The sequence below is a fragment of the Cibotium barometz genome, chromosome 24 (genome assembly GCF_041138505.1).
Source record: "Cibotium barometz isolate CiBa-2024 chromosome 24, ASM4113850v1, whole genome shotgun sequence".
In the NCBI taxonomy this organism is placed as follows: Eukaryota; Viridiplantae; Streptophyta; class Polypodiopsida; order Cyatheales; family Cibotiaceae; genus Cibotium; species Cibotium barometz.
The window spans coordinates 55,158,093-55,177,616 of record NC_141069.1 but is presented as its reverse complement, the minus strand read 5'-3'; the positions used below and the strand labels follow the sequence as shown (position 1 = coordinate 55,177,616).

Genomic DNA, 19,524 nt, shown 5'->3' with positions numbered 1-19,524 from the left:
GGGAGAGCAAAATCTCTCATCCACATTATGGACTTATGGAATTACCTTTAGAACTTTGACTAGAATACTCCATACAACCTAGTATTTAGAGACTCGATGCTATACTCCTTGTGGAATTCATGATCCCAACTTTGAGGGTAGCAAGGCAAATGAAATGGATAGACAACGAGTTGTCCGAGCGGAACTAGAGGCCATAGAGAAGAATGGGACTTGGGAGTTGGTTCCAAGGCAGTCACTCGTTGGTCTCAAGTGGGTTCAAAAAACCAAGTATAAGTCTATTGGGTCTGTGGACAAGCACAAAGCCATACTTGTGGCTAAGGGCTCTGCTCAGTGGGCTAGGCATTGACTATGAGGACACTTTTTCATCGACAACTAGGATGGCCATGATTCGGAGAGTTCTTGCCCTTGCCTCTCATTAGCAGTGGTCGCATTGCCACTTTCATGGGAAGGTAGCAAGGATTTGTTATACACGAGAATAGGTATGAGAATGCTTGGTTTACTTATCTTGATTTGTTTGATAGTGTGGATATTACGCATGACTACCTCCAGTTTATGCGCTTCATGAAGGCCATGGAGCCAATGTGGCAAATGAGAGTTGTTAGGGATGGGTGTGATAGTTATGCCAGGGCTATACATTATGCGCTTCGGTGAGAAGCCAAGTCCATAAAGAGAAAGAAGCAGTGCGGGAAGCATAGGGCAAGAGCAGAGGTGATGCATGACAAGAGAGAGGTCTTTTGGTGTCCTAGCTGACCAAGACACAGATGAGGAGTTAGACATACTTTTGGATGATGCAGTGTCAGAAGAGTCTCCGGAGGTTATGACCATCAGTCTTCATAGGTTGATGTTATTTATATGCATTTGGGCAGGATTATGTGTGACGAAAGTATGGTAGAACATATGCAAAGTGTTGGTGATGATGTGAGTGATGTTGAGCTTGATGCAATTTTGGATGATGCTCTGATGGATTTTGCATGTGTTGATAGGTTTTTGGCTCCAAAGGTATGGTTTATAGGTTGCAGGCCTTGTATAGTCTTAAACATGCTCCCATGGCTTTGAACCAAAAGATTGATACTTTCTTTCAAAAGAAGGGTTTCTAGAGATCAATTTGGCAGATCCAAACTTGTATCTCTTTCAGGAACGCGGTATGGTCACTTTACTTATCCTCTATGTTGTCCTCATCACTGGTAGTCATGTGGAGCACATAGCGGTGATGAAGGCTACCTTTTTAGAAGAGTTTGAGATCACAGATTTATGCTTACTTATTTTATTTTTGGGATTGGAGATTTGGTAGACCCAAAGGAGGGGGTTCTTTGTCACTCTGCAGAGCAGCAACAGTATGTTCATGAGTTGCTGGAGGCCTTTGGGATGGAGAACTGCAAGCCTATTTCATCTCCGATGGACCCGAATACCAAACTTACGGTACATGATCCTTGTGAGCAGGTTAATGCCTCTTTGTATCAGAAACTTGTCAATTCATTAATTTAGTTGTTGCTGAACACAGATTGGACTTGAGTTTTCCAGTGGGGCTGTTGAGCTCATTTATGCAGACACCTTTGAAGACTCATTGGGACACAGGGTTGCAAATCTTGTGGTATGTACAGGGTACGAAGAATCTTGGACTCTTTTATGACACTAGAGGGGGATCAAAGGATTGGATCCAGACACTAGGAGATCTACTTCTTCAGGATACGACTTTGCCCTTGGCTCAGGAGCGATTTCTTGGAGCAGTAAGAAGCAGCCAACTGTTGTCTTATCTTCCACTGAGGCAAAGTATCGGGCTACTTGTGGTGCTGCTTGTTGCAAGGTGGTGTGGCTTAGGAGGTTACTTTGCGAGATTGGGTTTCAGCAGAAGGAACCCACGGTCATCCAATGTGACAACATTAGGGAAAATTTTGGACTCAAATTGGGCCCTTTAAGGATCGCTACACATTCTCTATTTGCAAAAATGGGATCACGGTGAAATTTTTGCAAATCAACTTAGAGGTGAGTGGACTTTGGACATTTGGAATCTACTCTTCGAGACCTTTCCGATGATATATAGCATGATGTTCAATTTTTCATGGCTAATCCTCTGCATGAACATTTCCTTCTGCTAAACTTGATGACGAGGTGGACATTGTCATCCTTCCTCCTCCTTGGACTACTACTGACTTTGACCTTCTACTTTAACTGACTTTCACTTTAATTGACTTTCAATTTAACTGAAATTTTTATCTAAACACCTTCACTCCTGATCTCCACTTCCAAGTATTGCTGAAGAACTGAGCATATGTTCAACTCCTATCCCCATGCCTGCTTTTCCATTACCCTTAACACATCGGTGGGTCACCTGCCGCCGCCGAAACTAATCATGCCTATTGCTAGTCCTTTGGAACTGATCTGAGAGCTTAGTGATGTATTGGTTCTCTATACATACCCTCAAGGAATGCTTCCTCTAGCTTCGCATGTTGCAGACCACTCCATCTGCTACCCTACTGCATTCCTCTACTGGAACTATTCACCTTCCTTGGGACTTGCTTGTGGCTAAGTCTAAATGCTTTAATACCAATGTTACATGCATGGAAGCCTTGCTATATTGATCCACATCCCTAAGCCTAATTAAGAACAAGATGCTAAATAAACATGATTAATATACAAAGGAGAGAGAAGACACAGATTAGTGTGAGGGTTTTTCTTATATTTATATTGTACAAAAAGGTTACTAATGAATGTACATGGTCATGCCCTTGGTCAGTCAGGGGGGTGACCTCTTGCCTCTTACATAACTTCTTTTTCTAACTACAATGATGAATATCACTTGATGCATTTGTTGAATGATGTCTTTAGGTTTATATACTTATCTAGGAAGCTGGTTGGCCAGCTAAGCTCCGTTGCTTGGACGTGAAAATGGGCTTTTAATTTTCATAAATGATGCCCTTACCACTCTGGACTGATGTGCCCTATTTAATGTTGTCCAAAACTATTACCATACAAGGTAATGTTTGTTGCCTACTGCATGATGGGACCTTCTGCTACTGCATGCCGATGATAATGATGATGTTGTTGATGATGACGTGCTTATGAAGATGAGGCTACTGATGTTGATGGTACTTATGCTACCATTGATGACTTAAATGTTCACTTAATTGATGATTAACCAGATATTAATGATGTTCATGTGTAGAGGATGGCACGACCGTGCATGTAACATTCTCTTCTGTAAAGCTTGGACTGCTACTAACTTTGAATTGCTACTGACTTTGACCTTCTACTTTAATTGACTTTCACTTTAACTGATATTTTTGTCTGAACACCTTCACTCATGATCTTCACTTCCAAGTCTTGCTAAAGAATTGAGCATTTGTTCAACTGCTATTGTCCCCATGCCTACTTTTCCCTTACTCTTAACACAGCGGTGGTGGGTCACCTACCGGAGCTGATCATGCCTATTGCTAGGCCTTTGGAACTAATCTAAGAGCTTTATAATGTACTGGTTCTGCATACATACCCTTAGGGAATGCTTCCTCTAGCTTCATCTCCATTTGTTACCCTCCTGCATTCTTCCACTGGAACTGTGCACCTTCCTTGGGACTTGCTTAGTGGCTAAGCATAAATGCTCTGATACCAATGTTGAATGGGAGGAAGCCTTGATGTACTGATCCACAGTCCTAAGCTTGATTAAGAACAAGATGCTAAATAAACATGATTAAGACAATGGAGAGAGAAGACAGAGATTGGTGTCAGGGTTTTCTTGTACAAAAATGGAGAGAGAAGACAGAGATTGGTATCAGGGTTTTCTTGTATTTATATTGTACAAAAATGTTACTAAAATGAATGTACATGGTCAAAAGCCCTTGGTCAGCACCGGGGGGGTGACCTCTAGCCTCTTACATGACTTCTTCTACTAACTACAATGTTGAATGACGAATATGACTTGATGAATTTGTTGAATGATGTCTTTGGGTTTATATACCTTGTTAGGAAGCTGGTTGGCTAGCTAAGCTACACTCCGCATGTTGCTTAAACCTGAAAATGGGCTTTTAATTACCATAAACGAGGCGCTCACTACTCTGAACTGATGTCCCTAATTTAATGATGTCCAAAATTTCTACCATGCAAGCTAATACATACCACCTGCTACATGGGACCTTCTGTTGTTGCCTGATGAGATGATGATGTTGACTATGACGTGCTGAGATGAAGATGAGGCTATTGATGTTGATGGTACTTATGCTACCACTGATGACTTAAATGTTGACTTAATTAATGATTAATTAGGGATTAATAATGTTCATGCAGAGGATTAGCCATGGCATGGGCACGTAACATTTCCTTTTGCTAAACTTGATGAGGTGGACACTATGTCATCCTTCCTCCCTGGATTGCTATACTGACTTTTGATGAGGTGGACACTATGTCATCCTTCCTCCCTGGATTGCTATACTGACTTTGAACTGCTACTAACTTTGACCTTCTACTTTAACTGACTTTCACTTTAACTAATATTTTTGTATAAACACCTTCACTCTTGATCTCCACTTCTAAGCCTTGCTCAAGAACTGAGCATCTGTTCAACTATTGTCCCCATGCCTGCTTTTCCCTTACCCTTAACACAAAGGTGGATCATGTGCCGGAACTGATCATGCCTAATGTTAGACCATGGGAACTAATCTGAGAGCTTAATAATGTACTAGTTCTACGTACATGCCCTCAGGGAATGCAAACTACAATGCTGAATGATGAATATGACTCCATGAATTTATTGAATGATGACTTTGGGTTAATATACTTTGCTACGAAGCTAGTCGGCCAGCCAATTGGCATGTTGCTTGGACCTAAAAAAGAGCTTTTAATTGCCATAAATGAGGTGCTTACTGCTCTGGATTGTTCTGCCCTATTTAATGTTGTCTAAAACTACTACCATGCAAGCCCACTTGCTACATGGGACCTTCTACTACCTGATGATGATGATGATGGTGATGATGATAGTGTTGATGATGATGTGCTAATAAAGATGAGATTACTGATGTTGATGGTACTTATGCTACCACTGATGACTTAAATGCTGACTTAATTAATGATTAATCAAGGATTAATGATGTTTATGCAAAGGATTAGCCATGGCGTAGGCATGCACGTAACATTCCCTTTTGCTAAACTTGATGACAAGGTGGACACTCTGTCATCCTTCCTCCCTAGACTCCTACTGACTTTGACCTTCTACTTTAAATGACTTTCATTTTAACTAATATTTTTGTCTAAACAACTTCACTCCTAATTTCCACTTCCAAGTCTTGCTGAAGAACTCAATATATGTTTAACTATTGTCCCCATGCTGCCAAGTTTACCTTACCCTTAACACAGCAGTGGCTCACTTGTTCGAACTGTGTTGCTAGGCCTTTGGAACTAATCTGAGAGCTTAATGATGTATTAGTTCTGCATACATACCCTCAGGAAATGCTTCCTCTAGCTTCACCTATTTTGGCAGACCACTCCATATGCTACCGTGCCGCATTCTTCTACTGGAATTGTGAACCTTCCTTGGGTCTTGCTTAGTGACTGAGCCTAAATGCTCTGATACCAATGTTGCATGCGCAGAAGCCTTGTTGTACTGATCCATAGCCCTAATCCTGATTAAGAACAAGATGCCAAATAAACATGATTAAGACAGAGGAGAGAGAAGAAACAGATTGGTGTCAGGGTTTTCTTGTATTTATATTGTACAAAAAGGTTACTAAAGAATGTACATGCTTGGTCAGCCCGGAGGAGTGACCTCTAGCCTCTTACATAACGTCTTTTGCTAACGACAATGTTGAATGATAATATGACTTGATAAATTTGTTGAATGATGTCTTTGGGTTTATATACTTTGCTACGAAGCTCGTCAACCAGCTAAAGCTACAGTCCACCTATTGGTTGCTTGGACTTGAAAAAGGGCTTTTAATTGCCATAAATGAGGCACTTACTGCTTTGCTCTATTTAATGTTATCCAAAACTGCTACAATGCATGCCGCGTGCTACATGGGACCTTCTGTTGCCTGTCCTCGATGATGATGATGGTGGTGCTGATGATGATGATGTGCTGATGATGTTGATGGTACTTTAAATGTTGACTTAACTAATGATTTGCTAGGGATTAATGATGTTCATGCAGAGGATTAGCCATGGCAAGGGCATGCACGTGACACTCGATCTCTCTCGTTCTTGCAATTGAACAAGATAGACATGAGCTACTGTAGACAGATATGCTGATGGTGGCTACTTCTTTGAAATTGCTAGTATAAACGCTAAGCAAGAAAAATATGAGCAAGAGATCATCGTTGGCAACATCTCAAAAAAGGCTGAGGGGAAGGTGCGGGTCTTCTCTTTCCTCGCACTTCTCCACATGGATTATCCACCTAAGAGCCCCGTTTCCAATTGCACTTACATTGAAAAAAGCGGGACGATAAATGACTTAGAGCCCTATTTTGGAGAATGATCACAATTGCATCTTCAATGGTTGGCTAATGAGAAAGGCTGGGGGGTCTTGCCACCCCCCCTCTCTCTCTCTCCTTGCACTTCTCCATCCATCTACCTAGTTTCCAACTGCATAAAGCCTTAGTCAGAAGGTAGAACAATCAGTGCTATAAGGGTATCTTGTTAAGGCTTTTAGGTTTTGTGATGCTCTAACAAAAGCCATTGCGTCTGTAGCACAAGCATTAAGCATTTAGGGTCTCTAAATTCTGTCACGTCCATAATTAAGAGTTTCTATTGCCCTAGCACAAGGGGCATAGGGGTTCTTATCTATGTAAGATAAATGTTTTAGGGTTTTTGGTGTTCTAAAACAATCCAAGGTCTAACACAGGGTTTTAGAACTTCTTAGCTCGATTTTGAGATTTTGGGGTTCGATTACCACTCAATTTTAGGGTTTCTTAGCTGAACTTGATGATTTTTGACTCGGTTCTAGGTTTTCTGATAATCTGATGCACGATTACAGGGTGTTTAATCTCTCAAGTTGTTAGGGTGTCTGAAATTTTGTGAGATCTATGGAATCAAGCTTATAGGCTTTCTACTATTTCCAATGCAAAGACAAAAATGAAAGCACTTAGATATGTGAGTTTGCCAAACCTGTACTTAGTGAGTTCGCTGAACCTAATAAATGTAGGTTTTGCAAGAAATTGAAGAAAACCAACAAATGGAAGAGGAAGCGAGCACCAACATGCGCTCTTCCACTAGAGCCTAGTTCACTACTTGCAGAGATTGTGTACAAGTCTTCGAGGTATGGGTACACAAACAGGTACTCATACATCACCAAGTACAAGGGTGTCGTTTTGCAAGTACTCAAATAGGTACACGGGTGTCCCTCAGGACTAAGTGCCACGGGGTCTTAAAGACCCTTGTTAGGTGATATCAATAGATGGCATTGATCAAAAATCGCGACGCCTTTTTTGGGCCGTCGGATAAAGTAAACTAGGGCCAGTAAACTAGGTTACTAAGCAATCATAGTTTACTTCATAGTTTACTAAATGTGCATAGTTTACTTCCTAGTTTAGGAAGCGATCCTAATTTACTTCTTAGTTTACTAAGCGAGCATAGTTTACTTCCTAGTTTACTTAGCAAATCATAGTTTACTTCCTAGTTTACATCATAGAATGAGGGTGAATTTGAGTTTGGGACTTTAAAAATTTTGGAGCAAAATGTTACGTGCAAAAGAGGATTTGAACTCAAGATCCTAGGTCACCATTGGAAACATTTTACCACTACACTATACCTTCAAGCAACAAAACCACGTGGTTTCAAGCCATTATATTCTATGTTTTTCACCCCTAGTTTATTAGCCCTAGTTTACTTTATCAGATGGTCCAAAAAAGGCATCGCGATTTTGATCAATGCCATCCATTGATATCACTTGACAAGGGTCTTTAAGACCCCGTGGCACTTAGTCCTAAGGCACAGGTGTCATTGCAAGTACTCAAACAGGCACACAGATGTCGATGCAAGTACTCAAATAGGTACGATGGAGGTGTAGCAGGTACTCAAGTGAAGAAGTAATAGGTACTCAAGTAAGTGTAGATGGTGCAGGTAGTACAACAGGTACAGTTGCAAACTCAACAAGTCCAGTGCAGGTACCATGTAGGAACAACAGGTCAAGTACAACAACGTACAGTATGGCAACATGTACACGTCAAAGTACAGCAAGGTACAATATGGCAGAGGTGCAAGTTGGGTTCAACAAGGTACAATACGACAATAGGTACATCAAGTCGGATACAGCTGTGTACAGCAGATTGGGTTCAGCAACGTACAGGTACGGATAGCATATACGACAGTTTTTTGAAAGAGAGAGATGCACCTCTTGGATACATTGAGAGGTGAGAGTTCGCAAAGTTGGTGTAAGGGGTCCTATGCCCTTGTGACACGTGCCCCCCCTCCGCCCCCCCTCAATAAAGGTGGATGTGACTATAAAACATTTGAGAATAATAAACAAGGGTTTAAATGGATACTTACCACATGTTCACATGCCACAAACCATGTCAGAATACAAGGCATTCGCAGGGTTAATGAGTGAGCATACCTTGCCCATGAACTATACACATCATAGCAAGCAGTCAAATGAAAACAGGTCATGCGAAACTAGTTTCAAGCAAGCAAAGATGAGTGCACATGCATTATGAAGTGAATATATCTCCTAATCCCAGAACCTATAAATAGCAGGTCTTCCCAAGCACGAATTTGGCTCAGTGGGAAGCCTAAACTGGGATACTTGACAATGGGTTCCACATCCTGGCCACACTACAGGCAACACGAGGCCTAGCCTCCTGTAGATGACACGAATCATGGCCTCAGTACGCTTGACACGAAGATCCCTGGCCTCCCGTACCTTGGCACGAAACAAGAAAAGTCCACTTGACCGGCCAAGTGGTGAAAAAGAAGAAATCCAACAAATGGGAGAGAGATGACTAGCACATTCGAATCAATGTGGCACATTGCTGCTGCCATGAAGCTGGTGGTAGTGGCCAATCCGCCAAGAGATAAGGTCGCCCAGCTCTGCAAACTGCAGCTCATCGTTGCCCAAGACCACTCGTGACTGCGAGCAGCATCATCCACCGTGCCAAACTAGCACACAGAATCGGCTAGGAGAGCAGACCCTGTGCTCACATAAGCCTGCATGAATGCCACCAGCCAAGGAGAGAGCAACCATATTTTTGATAAAGAGCAGAGCAGAGAGCTTTTCTTTTTGAGAGGAGGAAATTCACTCTAACCTGTTTTCCTTCTTGCCACATGGATAAATGTGGGAGCTTGCTTTTTTTTTTTTGTGTTTGTACTACCCAAGTAAAAAGTGAGCATGGGACAGGAGTGAAAAAACTGCAGCAGGCTTTGGATGACTGCAAAAGATGCCACCACTTCAGGAGAGGGACGCCGTGTAGAACGGACAGCACGACCCCCCCCACCCCCCCCCATTGTTGGGCCACCGGTGGCTAACTATGGAGTTCAGGATGCAACTCAAATCGAGGGTAGTCTTCAACTAATGCTTGGTGAGTTAGCATGAATTATAAATAATAGGTACCAACCAGTATATACTACCCTAAGACGATTAGCTTCATAATTTGCAATTCTAACCCAATCAACAACCCGTGTTAACACAATGTTCTATTCATTTGGCCAACTTTTAATAAGCTACCATGGTGACACTAGACACTCGAGGAAGATTAAAAAAACATGCCCGTACATCACAGGAGCAAGTGTCAAGCTAGTGAAGATATTGTCCCCATTTGATCAAACGCCTCCCAACATCGCAATAACATACCACAGCCAAACTTCAAGAGAGGAGCCCCTCCATATATAACAATACTGTATGTAATGCGCAAGATCCTCTTTTACAAAAAGACACATATCCTAGTAACCAATAAGTTGAGAGTATTATGGACAGTGCATATAAATCACTGTTCAGGATACATACTGTACAACAAGACAGTAGCAAGGAGAAGGTTCTTATAGACCGAACAAAAAAATTTCTGGAATCTTTGCAATGTGCATTTGAATCAACTGGCATCTGCAATGGTGCACTAGAAAGTTCCATGTAACGCTCTTCGAAAACTGCTGGATCAACTCAAGCCATTGATCCCATCCCGCTTTATGAACTTTGATAGATTATATCAGATAACCATGACACAGAAAACCAGTCTATATATCCACATCCTTGCTTTTAGGAATATAAGCATGCTTGCTGGCACAATAACCATATAATTGCTAAGAGTTGGATGGACATGCTCGATATCCTTCAGGCACTTCAGAGCTTCGAGCTGTGAGAGTTTCTCTTAGCATGCTCCACCACAAAGTGTAGTGCACCGCTCTCAGTTTCAACAGCAAGTAAAGCACAATCCCGCATCCAAAGCCCAACGCTGCATTGGAGCCCAAAGACACTACAGTGCACACAAGCATCACAAATGCATCCAACCGGCTGTTTTGATCCCTGCATGCCATGGCCAGCTCTACTCCTGAAAAGAGAAGCAAAACTCCCAACAGTCCAATGGGGAATTCAGAAAGTATTTCCACCAATGAGCTTCCCACTAACAGACTCAAAATCATTTTCCCTGTTCCTAGTAGTACCACTGCTGCACCACTTCTGGCCCCAAATCTGCACTGCCCAGCTAGTCCTCCAGCTCCATGGCAGACTGGCATAGCCCCAAACCAACAGCCCACCAGATTCATCACCCCAACGCTGGTAGAAACCCCAGTAGGAGTCACTATTTTATCAGGAAACAAGTCAGATGATAGCCTACAGACAGCTATAACCGAGTTTAATATAGATAACGGGATCTGTGGTATGGCCCCCCTCACAAACCCTGTCTTCCAATCATCCCATGAGATGTCCACAATCTGGGGTGTGGAAGGGCCGAATGTGAGATTACTCCAAATGCTTGGTTTTCGGATGAAGGCAAGAATGACGCCCAACAAGAACACAATGAGGGCGGTTGGTATGGCCTCTAGCTTGCTTTCCCATGATGAGCTCATCTTTAGATGATGCTTTTGCACACTCTCTACATCAGATTCGATCTCCTCTTGGCTGCTATCATGATGCGATGAAGAGATGGTCTGCTGTACAAAACTATCACCCGAACCGGTGATAAGTACGATAAAGACAAGGGCAATTAGGCTTAACAGCATGCCATCAAGGCCGAGCCAGGGGCGGCGTCCACTACTAGACCCGGTGGAGAAGTTCTGCTCCTTGAGTACATACTGTACGGCCGTTTTGCCGAAGCTGATACCTTGGGAGAGCTGTATACCACGGACAACGGGCATGGGGAGAACACGCTGAATAAACCCCATGAGGCCGGTGATGCCCAGAAAGAGCATAAGGCCGGCCGTACAGAGGCCGGCCGCACAGATTTGAGCGATGGAGAGGGTATCTGTCTGGGAGATGGCCACTGCAGCGATCGACTTCATGGGCTGCACGGGCATGGGTACCCCGAACAGGAGGCCCGTGGCGATGTTGTAGGCGCCCGTGAAGAGGAGGGTGGTGCCCAAGTCCAGGCCGTTGACGAGGGTGAGCGCGATGGCGATAGGCACAAAGGTGCCCAAGTCGCCCAGCGCCCCGCTCACCTCCGCCCAAAACAGCTTATAGCGCAGGCTTGAACGAACGTGTGACACGCAGTCGCCATAGCTGCTGCAACACCCTCTGCGCATCTTCCCTGTTAGGTTCTAACTCAAGCAGCAATGTGTATATACTATGTGCGCTATCCTAACCTTTCCAATGCTTCAAAGGTCAAAACCTTTCCAATGCGTCAAAGGTTACGCCTTTCAGAAAAGCACTTTTTGTGAAATAATAATTAATTTATTGACAATGGTTTATGTGGTGGCTTGTAACTTGGAGGTACGAGGTTCGATTCTCAACTAGACGCACCCGATAGTTACCTTGCCCTCGCTTTGTAGAGGATATGAGGGGTCCTACGGAGTACTTGGCTCCCTTCTAGTAGTCGTCAAAATTTTAATTTTAATATGAGGGGTCCTACGGAGTACTTGGCTCCCTTCTAGTAGTCGTCAAAATTTTAATTTTTAAAAAATAATTTATTGACAATTCGTTTATTTGTGCATATATTTAATTGATGCCCACTGTTGTGGGCATCAATTAAATGTCCCTCAACGTTAGTCGCAAACAGGTTTTGGAAATGCCAACCTAAAGTGGCCGTTACACGGACTTTAATTTTACTAGTTGGTCGGATGCCATAACTTTTTGAAAGAAAGAAATAGAATACATGAAACAAGAGTGATATTTGATAAAGGTAGATTTTACGAGGGCAACACACTACTGGGAATGGTATTTTTTGCTTGCATAGAACTTTTATTTATTTACATGACGCTGCTCCACAGGCAGGGAACTACAAAAAAGCCTCATCACTGAGATCATGGCGCGGAGGAAGTTTTATAAAGTCGTCACCCTCACTCACGGCCCTCAAAAACTCAATAGTTCTCTCCTCTGAGGAATTTATATACGGTTCATTCGAATCGACGTCTGGTGGGCTTTCCTCAACAACTATGGGTTTTCTTTCGTCGCCTATTTGGTTCATGCCATCATGCTCCTCTTCTAGTAGTCCTTTCCCTTCTTCTTGTTCCGTGTCCTGCTCTTTCTCTCATCAAGATTCTGCAGGAAGTGTTAAGAATCCTAAAATGGGATTGATCATGGTGAAGGACATAGATTAAGCATAAGATTAAGGTGAATTAAACCACACTAAAAACTCAATAACTAGAGAGAGAGAGAGATTGCACACTCAACACTATTCCCTTGTATTGCATATCACAATGAACCATACAATGATATAGGCTCTCTAGCCTTATCCCACTTTACACATCATCATCCATGTGGCAACTCCTTTTCCACTCTTTTGGTCAACACTCACACACCATACAATATTACATGTGGCATTCCTATCTCACCACAATATCTTGCACCTCTAGGGTGCTTTCCCACATACACACAACACCGTGATTATATCTCTCAACACCCCCTCTTAATCGAGGTGTTCCACAACTCACCCCTCATCCATCACCCATATCAATGTAGCATTGCACAACCGCAATCGCTACCTCTCAACACTCCCCCTCAATGATACATTGGAGTGTTCATCAACCAAACATGTGTGCCTGTGTCTACCATCTTAGACACCTAGTCCATTTTGAGCCAACTCGCTCACAGCGGAACCACTGAGTCCGATTTGAACGTAGAAGTTTGGGTGGGAACCAACCCATGCGCATGCACCTCACACGTGCATCGCTCTTGCACACATCACACGACAACCATTTTGAGCTTCTCGATGAGCTCGGGTAGGTTACCCTCATACCATGGATGATTACAAAAAATTCTATTTTGAGCACGCATGCTCGTGGACGATTTGTCCATCATCATTTTTGGGTGAAACAAAATAAAAAATTACACAACCTTTTTGGCCAAAGCAGGGCGGCGGACCCTCATGTGAACATCATCTTTGGTTCATATTATCTTATCATATAACCAAGGATTAAATCGAAAATGTGTGTTGTGTGTGAATGTGCCTTTAAGTTTCTAAACCCATGTGAATGTGTCCTTACAAAGTTTGAATCTTTCATTTTTAAATGCTTTTGAAAAAAAACTTTTTGAAATCGCTGCAGGCTCCGCTGAGGACTACGCGTTGAATGCTCTCTGTGCGTCGATGATTCTGCTGCCGTCGTCAGGCTCCCTGACACCCACAGGGTCTTCTTCTCTTTCCTCTCGAGTCTCAGCTGCTTCTGCACATCTCGCTGCTGCTTCAATATCTTCTCCATCGCCACAGTTTTTCTGCCTGCATCGCCTCTGTCTTCCTGAACGTGTTTGCCTCTCACTTGCACAAGTTGTAGCTACTGCTTTCCTTGCTCCTGCGCTACTATCGCTGCACAGCTTTTCTACGCCATAGCCAAAGGTTCACGGCAACCTGACTAAGGTCGCCATAGTTGTTTCTCCAACTACGTGGTCATAGTTTCCTTACACCTGGCAGTGCTTCTCTGTATGCGCTACCACTTGTGGCAACTGAAGCTCACTACTATGAGCACTCTCTCATGCTTTCTCTGAGATTCAATGTTGTGGCGCGACCTTTGCTTACCTTTCTGCAATGCTGCACAATTCGTCTTGCAGCCATATATTGCTATTCTTTGTATTTCCAAAGCACCATCTTCTCTAAGGTGCTGCTGCTCCATTTTCTTCATTTCTTTTACATGTTTTGGTGAAGCTCCATCTGTCAGCCCTTCTTCCTGAGATCTTTTTCTTTCATTGTTGCTATGCATGCTTCTCCAAGGTCTCCAAACCAAGGTGCCATAGTAGCCCCCAATGTGGCCATTTGTGTGCTCCCATTTGAGCTCTAAATTGCATGTCTTTTACCATAGCATGCTTCATGAATGCATCCTTCTTGATGCACAAATCTTTGCCTCTTCAACCTTTTTCATAAGGTTTCATCATAGCCATTTACATGGCCATGTTGAGCTCACACATGAGCTCCATAACTCCTTGCCTCTTCCATCTTTGACAAGCAAGCTTTCCATGCGGCTTCTCTCACAAGGAAACCACTCCAAGGGTGCCTTCAACTGGATTTCTCACAAGAAATCTCTAGGTGCCAAACATGTGAAAGCTATTAAGTGCTTCCACCATTGTTGCCCATCTTCCACCATGAGCAACTTTGTGAGCCATGCCTTTCAACATGCTCTAACATGAGCTGCAAATCAGCCCATTATAGCTTGCCACCAAATTGACAAGCTTACACCTCTTACACTCTTTGCCCAAATGCAAAGAACCATAGGATCTTCTCATCCCACAAATCAGCAACCCTTCTTCCATGCTCAATAACAAAAACTTGAGGCAAAATCACACTTTTACCTTCACAAAACTTTGTTGGGTGGCAGCTTCTCCTTGATGATGATGATGAAGACTCCATAGCCTTCATAATGCTGAAATCTCCATTTTCAGCTTCCTTGATGATGAGCAGGCTTTCCTTGTTGCAAAACTCCATTTGCAACTCTCTTGGGCAGCTTCTATGCAACCTCCTTGTTGCAAATCTCCTCTCAAACTTGAGAATGGTAGCTCCAAATCTCTCTCAAATCCTCACAAATGCAAATCCAAATGATAATATGAGTGTGCATAATTTTTTTTTCATAATAAGCTGAAAATAATGCTTAATCAAAGAAACTCACAACCAAGCTAATATACATAATAAACACCATGACCAAGAGCCCATTTGGCTCTGATACCATGTTAAGAATCCTAAAATGGGATTGATCATGGTGAAGGACATAGATTAAGCATAAGATTAAGGTGGATTAAACCACACTAAAAACTCCATAACTAGAGAGAGAGAGATTGCACACTCAACACTATTCCCTTGTATTGCATATCACAATGAACCATACAATGATATAGGCTCTCTAGCCTTATCCCACTTTACACATCATCATCCATGTGGCAACTCCTTTTCCACTCTTTTGGTCAACACTCACACACCATAGAAATGGGATTGATCATGGTGAAGGACATAGATTAAGCATAAGATTAAGGTAGATTAAACCACACTAAAAACTCCATAACTAGAGAGAGAGAGATTGCACACTCAACACTATTCCCTTGTATTGCATATCACAATGAACCATACAATGATATAGGCTCTCTAGCCTTATCCCACTTTACACATCATCATCCATGTGGCAACTCCTTTTCCACTTTTTTGGTCAACACTCACACACCATATAATATTACATGTGGCATTCCTATCTCACCACAATATCTTGCACCTCTAGGGTGCTTTCCCACATACACATAACACCGCGATTATATCTCTCAACAGGAAGTACCGTGCTGCCTCCCCTTCAATGTAGTGATCCCTGAAGAAAACTTTTCTGATATCGGAGATGTCTGCGAAGTCTAGAGTCTTCAAACATTTCCAAACTACGTGGGCTCTGGCGAAATCCATCCCGTTGGCAGCAGCCTTGGGGATTATCCATTGGGCACTGGGAAAGTATTTGTCACTTCTCATCATTTTCAGCAGGGTCACACCAAGTGTCACGGACCATTTCTTGAGAATATGATTCTCCATGTATACAAAAGCACGTTCAAAGACATTCATAAGGGTAAGACATGCCTTGTTTTTGAGGTCACCTCGGCCGAACTAGGCGTACAAGGTTCTGCCTCTGGAAATCTCTTCTGTAGAAATATTGTGGGCATGAAACCAGAAGTGAGCCTTATGCAAGTCCTTCAGGCACGAATGGAAGAAGATGGCTTAAACATGTCTAACAATGCATGCAAAAGTAGCATCGCTAATTCCACGTTATATACGAGATGTAGCACCACATTGACCATACATAGCAATAGAACAGTTGCGCACGGAGAACCAAGCAGATGAAAACACATGAGCAAGAAACCATTCACTGAGAGAGGTCAATACAAATTGCAAGCGTCATGTGGGCATCCTACAAAGTTCTGCACGCAGGCATTCCGAAGACCACGGAGAAGGCGCCACGTACCAAGAGCAGAAGTTTCTACAAAGGGACACATCCCCCACGAGGACAAAGTCCTCGAAGCAAGATGCCAAAGACCGCAAAGAGGCCGCCACGAGAACAGAGTTCTCCAGGCAGCCAGAGGCCAGCCTTCTCCAAGAAAGCGTGCCAAACACCATGGAGATGCTACCACACACCACATGCAATCCAACAAGCACCACATGCAAAAAACCATGCAAACCAAGCCGCAAACCATAGTGAAATCAGCCCGCAAAATACAAAAAAATCCAATCGCTTTAATTATTTAAAAGTGACGAGAAAACAACATTTGTAAACATATTCGGTCCCAAACGTTCTTTTTTCATTAATTAATTACATTGTGGCAGGTCAACATTTGGGTCCCCAACAATTTTATGATTGATTAAACCTTAGGAAAAAAAACCTTTGAGCTTCACAATTCTTCCTTTTGAGACGGCTTCTCTACGATTTTGCTTGACGAGCAAACGCCTCTCTCTCTCTCTCTCTCTCTCTCTCTCTCTCTCTCTCTCTCTCTCTCTCTCTCTCTGGTTTGTCGACGGTGTAACGTATTCATATGTTCGTAATTTTTATTGAATGTAACGTACTCATATGTACATATTTTTGGGTCCATCTGACTCGGCGATTTTTAGCATTTATATTTAATGTTAAAAATTATGAAATACTTAGAGGACATAAAAGATTAAGTTTGGTCACAAATTTAGTAATTTTAGATATGTCGATTTTGGGTCGATTTTAGGACTTTTTATGCATGTTTTGTGGTGTCATTTGTAAGCGATTTCTGTTCTATACTTAACCATGTTAGATAATGTATAAGAGGGTCATAGTGAGTAGTTTAGCCTAAAAGAAACTCATATGGGGGTTTACATAGGAAATATAACCGCAACAAGCATTCGAAACAGGGCTTGGACATGCAATTTAATTAAATGAAACTATGGGCGGCGGGTGACCATCATCGCACATCAAAATACGACGGCCATGCACCGGCCAAAATCCATCGCACCCATGCTACTCCATGCACTGATCTGCTCACTAAAAACACAAGACACATTAAATCTCACTTATCCGCCCAACACCATGCGACCATTGCTCCACGCTCTCGCGCGTAGCCAGTCACGACCATGTGGCAAATAAGCATACCATAAATATCACATAAAATATCAAATAATTCCACAATTCTTATTTCCATAACAATTTATGTCCTCTGGGATCCATTTGGTAGAACCCAGAGTGGACGAGATTTAGAAGAGGTATACCCGAGATAGCCGCGAGACATCCAGCGTGGTGGTTAGGTGGACGAGCGTCGAAGAAAGGCCCTATTAGCTAGATCTTTTTGTTGGTGATTCTCTCTCTGATTTTGAGATTTTGTATTGGCGAATATTATTGGTACTTTGGATTTGTAAACGATTATGGTTTGTTGAAAATCTCTTCGTTTTCTAAAGTATGATGTGATATTTCTGTAAGTTGTAAGAAATATGTGCTTAGATCATGGAATAGAATATGGGTACGTTTCAGTTGGTATCACAGCCTAGGTTGGGCAATCCGCACTTGATTGCAGATATTGTAGGTCTTGGATGACTAATATTATTTTCGATTTTTGTGATATAGCCAGGAGTTTCTTTCTCTTTAAGAATTGTTTTGCAATTTTGCTGTGTATAGTCACAAGATGGCTGCACATCAAACAAATTCAATAGTTAACCCGGGGCAAGAAGAGACGCTTTTACAAGGATTATTGCGTGTGGGTGTAACTCCAAAGGAAGTTATCAGACTTATTGACACGAATCAAGAATTAGAGGAAAGAATGAGAGCCAAGCACACTCAAGCTTCCATGAATTTGAATGAAGAAGCAGCAAGAAGAACCTGGTGAAATTCCTATAAATCCTCAACCAAGAGTTACTGCACAGGTTGGTTTCGATCTTTCCGTTCATCGAGCTATTAAGGAGTTGCAGGATACAGTGCAGGCCATGAAAACTACTATGGACACAGGATTTAAATCGGGACATGTAGATGATTTTTCCCTCAAACAAGTTACAAAGAAAAGGTCACTACCAACCTTTAATGGAAAGAGGAAGAGGAGTGAAGAAGCAGAAGCATGGATTGAGCAGCTTGAAGATTATTTTTGAACATGTAACTTCAGTGAGCAAGCTAAGGCAAAGACGACAGTACTTCTTTTTGAAAGTTTTGTAAAATTATGGTGGAAGTCGATTATGCATAGCAGGGACTTACGGAATAAGGACATCACATGGCCTCTATAATAATAAACAGGCATATGATTTAGCATTACTTTCCGCCAAAATACCACATGGAGAAAATGATTGAATTTTTAAACTTGGAACAGAGGGCACTTACTGCAGAATATCATGATAAATTTTGGGACTTGTAGAAATATTCACCCTCTTTAACAAAAAAGGAAAGAGCTTCTCGATTTGTGAATGGCTTAAACAGGCAAATCAAATTTATGCTTAAGGGTAACAAGCCAACTACAGTCCAAGATGCTATGGTGTATGCCATGACATATGAACAGATGGGAAAGAATGAAGAAAGTTTTGGAAATAAAAGAAAGAGATCAAATCTATTTTATGATAAGAAGGGTAATTTTATGTAGAATAAGAGAATGAAAGAAGAATGGTAATCAGCCTTTCACATATTTGTCCCCAAAGATGGTAGAAAAGGCGTGGCATGAAGGCCTATGTTTTCATTGTTTACAAAAGGGTCATAGGACTTATGAGTGCAAAATCAAACCAGCATCACGTGAGGAATGTAAGGGATTAATTACAAAAGATCAAAAAACAAGGCAAAATGTGTAGGAGAATGTACGTGGATTTTCAAGTAATGACAACGCTTGTGGAACACGAGGAAAAGCTGCTGTGCTGCAACTGTGGCTGAGGAGATTGAAGAATATGCACATGTCAATGTTGCTGTTCATGTAGGTAAGGCTAAAAACCGAGCTTCAATTATAAAAATTCCTATCAAGATTGCGAATAATGTTTTCCAAGTGTTGATTGACTCAAGAAGCACCCATAGTTTTCTATCACCCCA

General features: G+C 42.2%; 1 protein-coding gene across 1 annotated transcript; it reads right to left on the bottom strand.

Moving 5' to 3' along the window:
* Positions 1 to 9,773: 9,773 nt before the first annotated feature.
* Positions 9,774 to 11,718, bottom strand: LOC147625460 (molybdate transporter 2-like). Its single transcript, XM_086818796.1, has one exon. The coding sequence runs from the start codon at positions 11,644 to 11,646 to the stop codon at positions 10,210 to 10,212; it is 1,437 nt and encodes a 478-aa protein (XP_086674922.1). The 5' UTR covers positions 11,647 to 11,718; the 3' UTR covers positions 9,774 to 10,209.
* Between the last annotated feature and the right edge of the window lie 7,806 nt (positions 11,719 to 19,524).

What these genes read in the sequence shown, in the direction of transcription:
- LOC147625460 (XM_086818796.1), bottom strand. Translation starts at nt 11,646, where the DNA reads ATGCGCAGAGGGTGTTGCAGCAGCTATGGCGACTGCGTGTCACACGTT.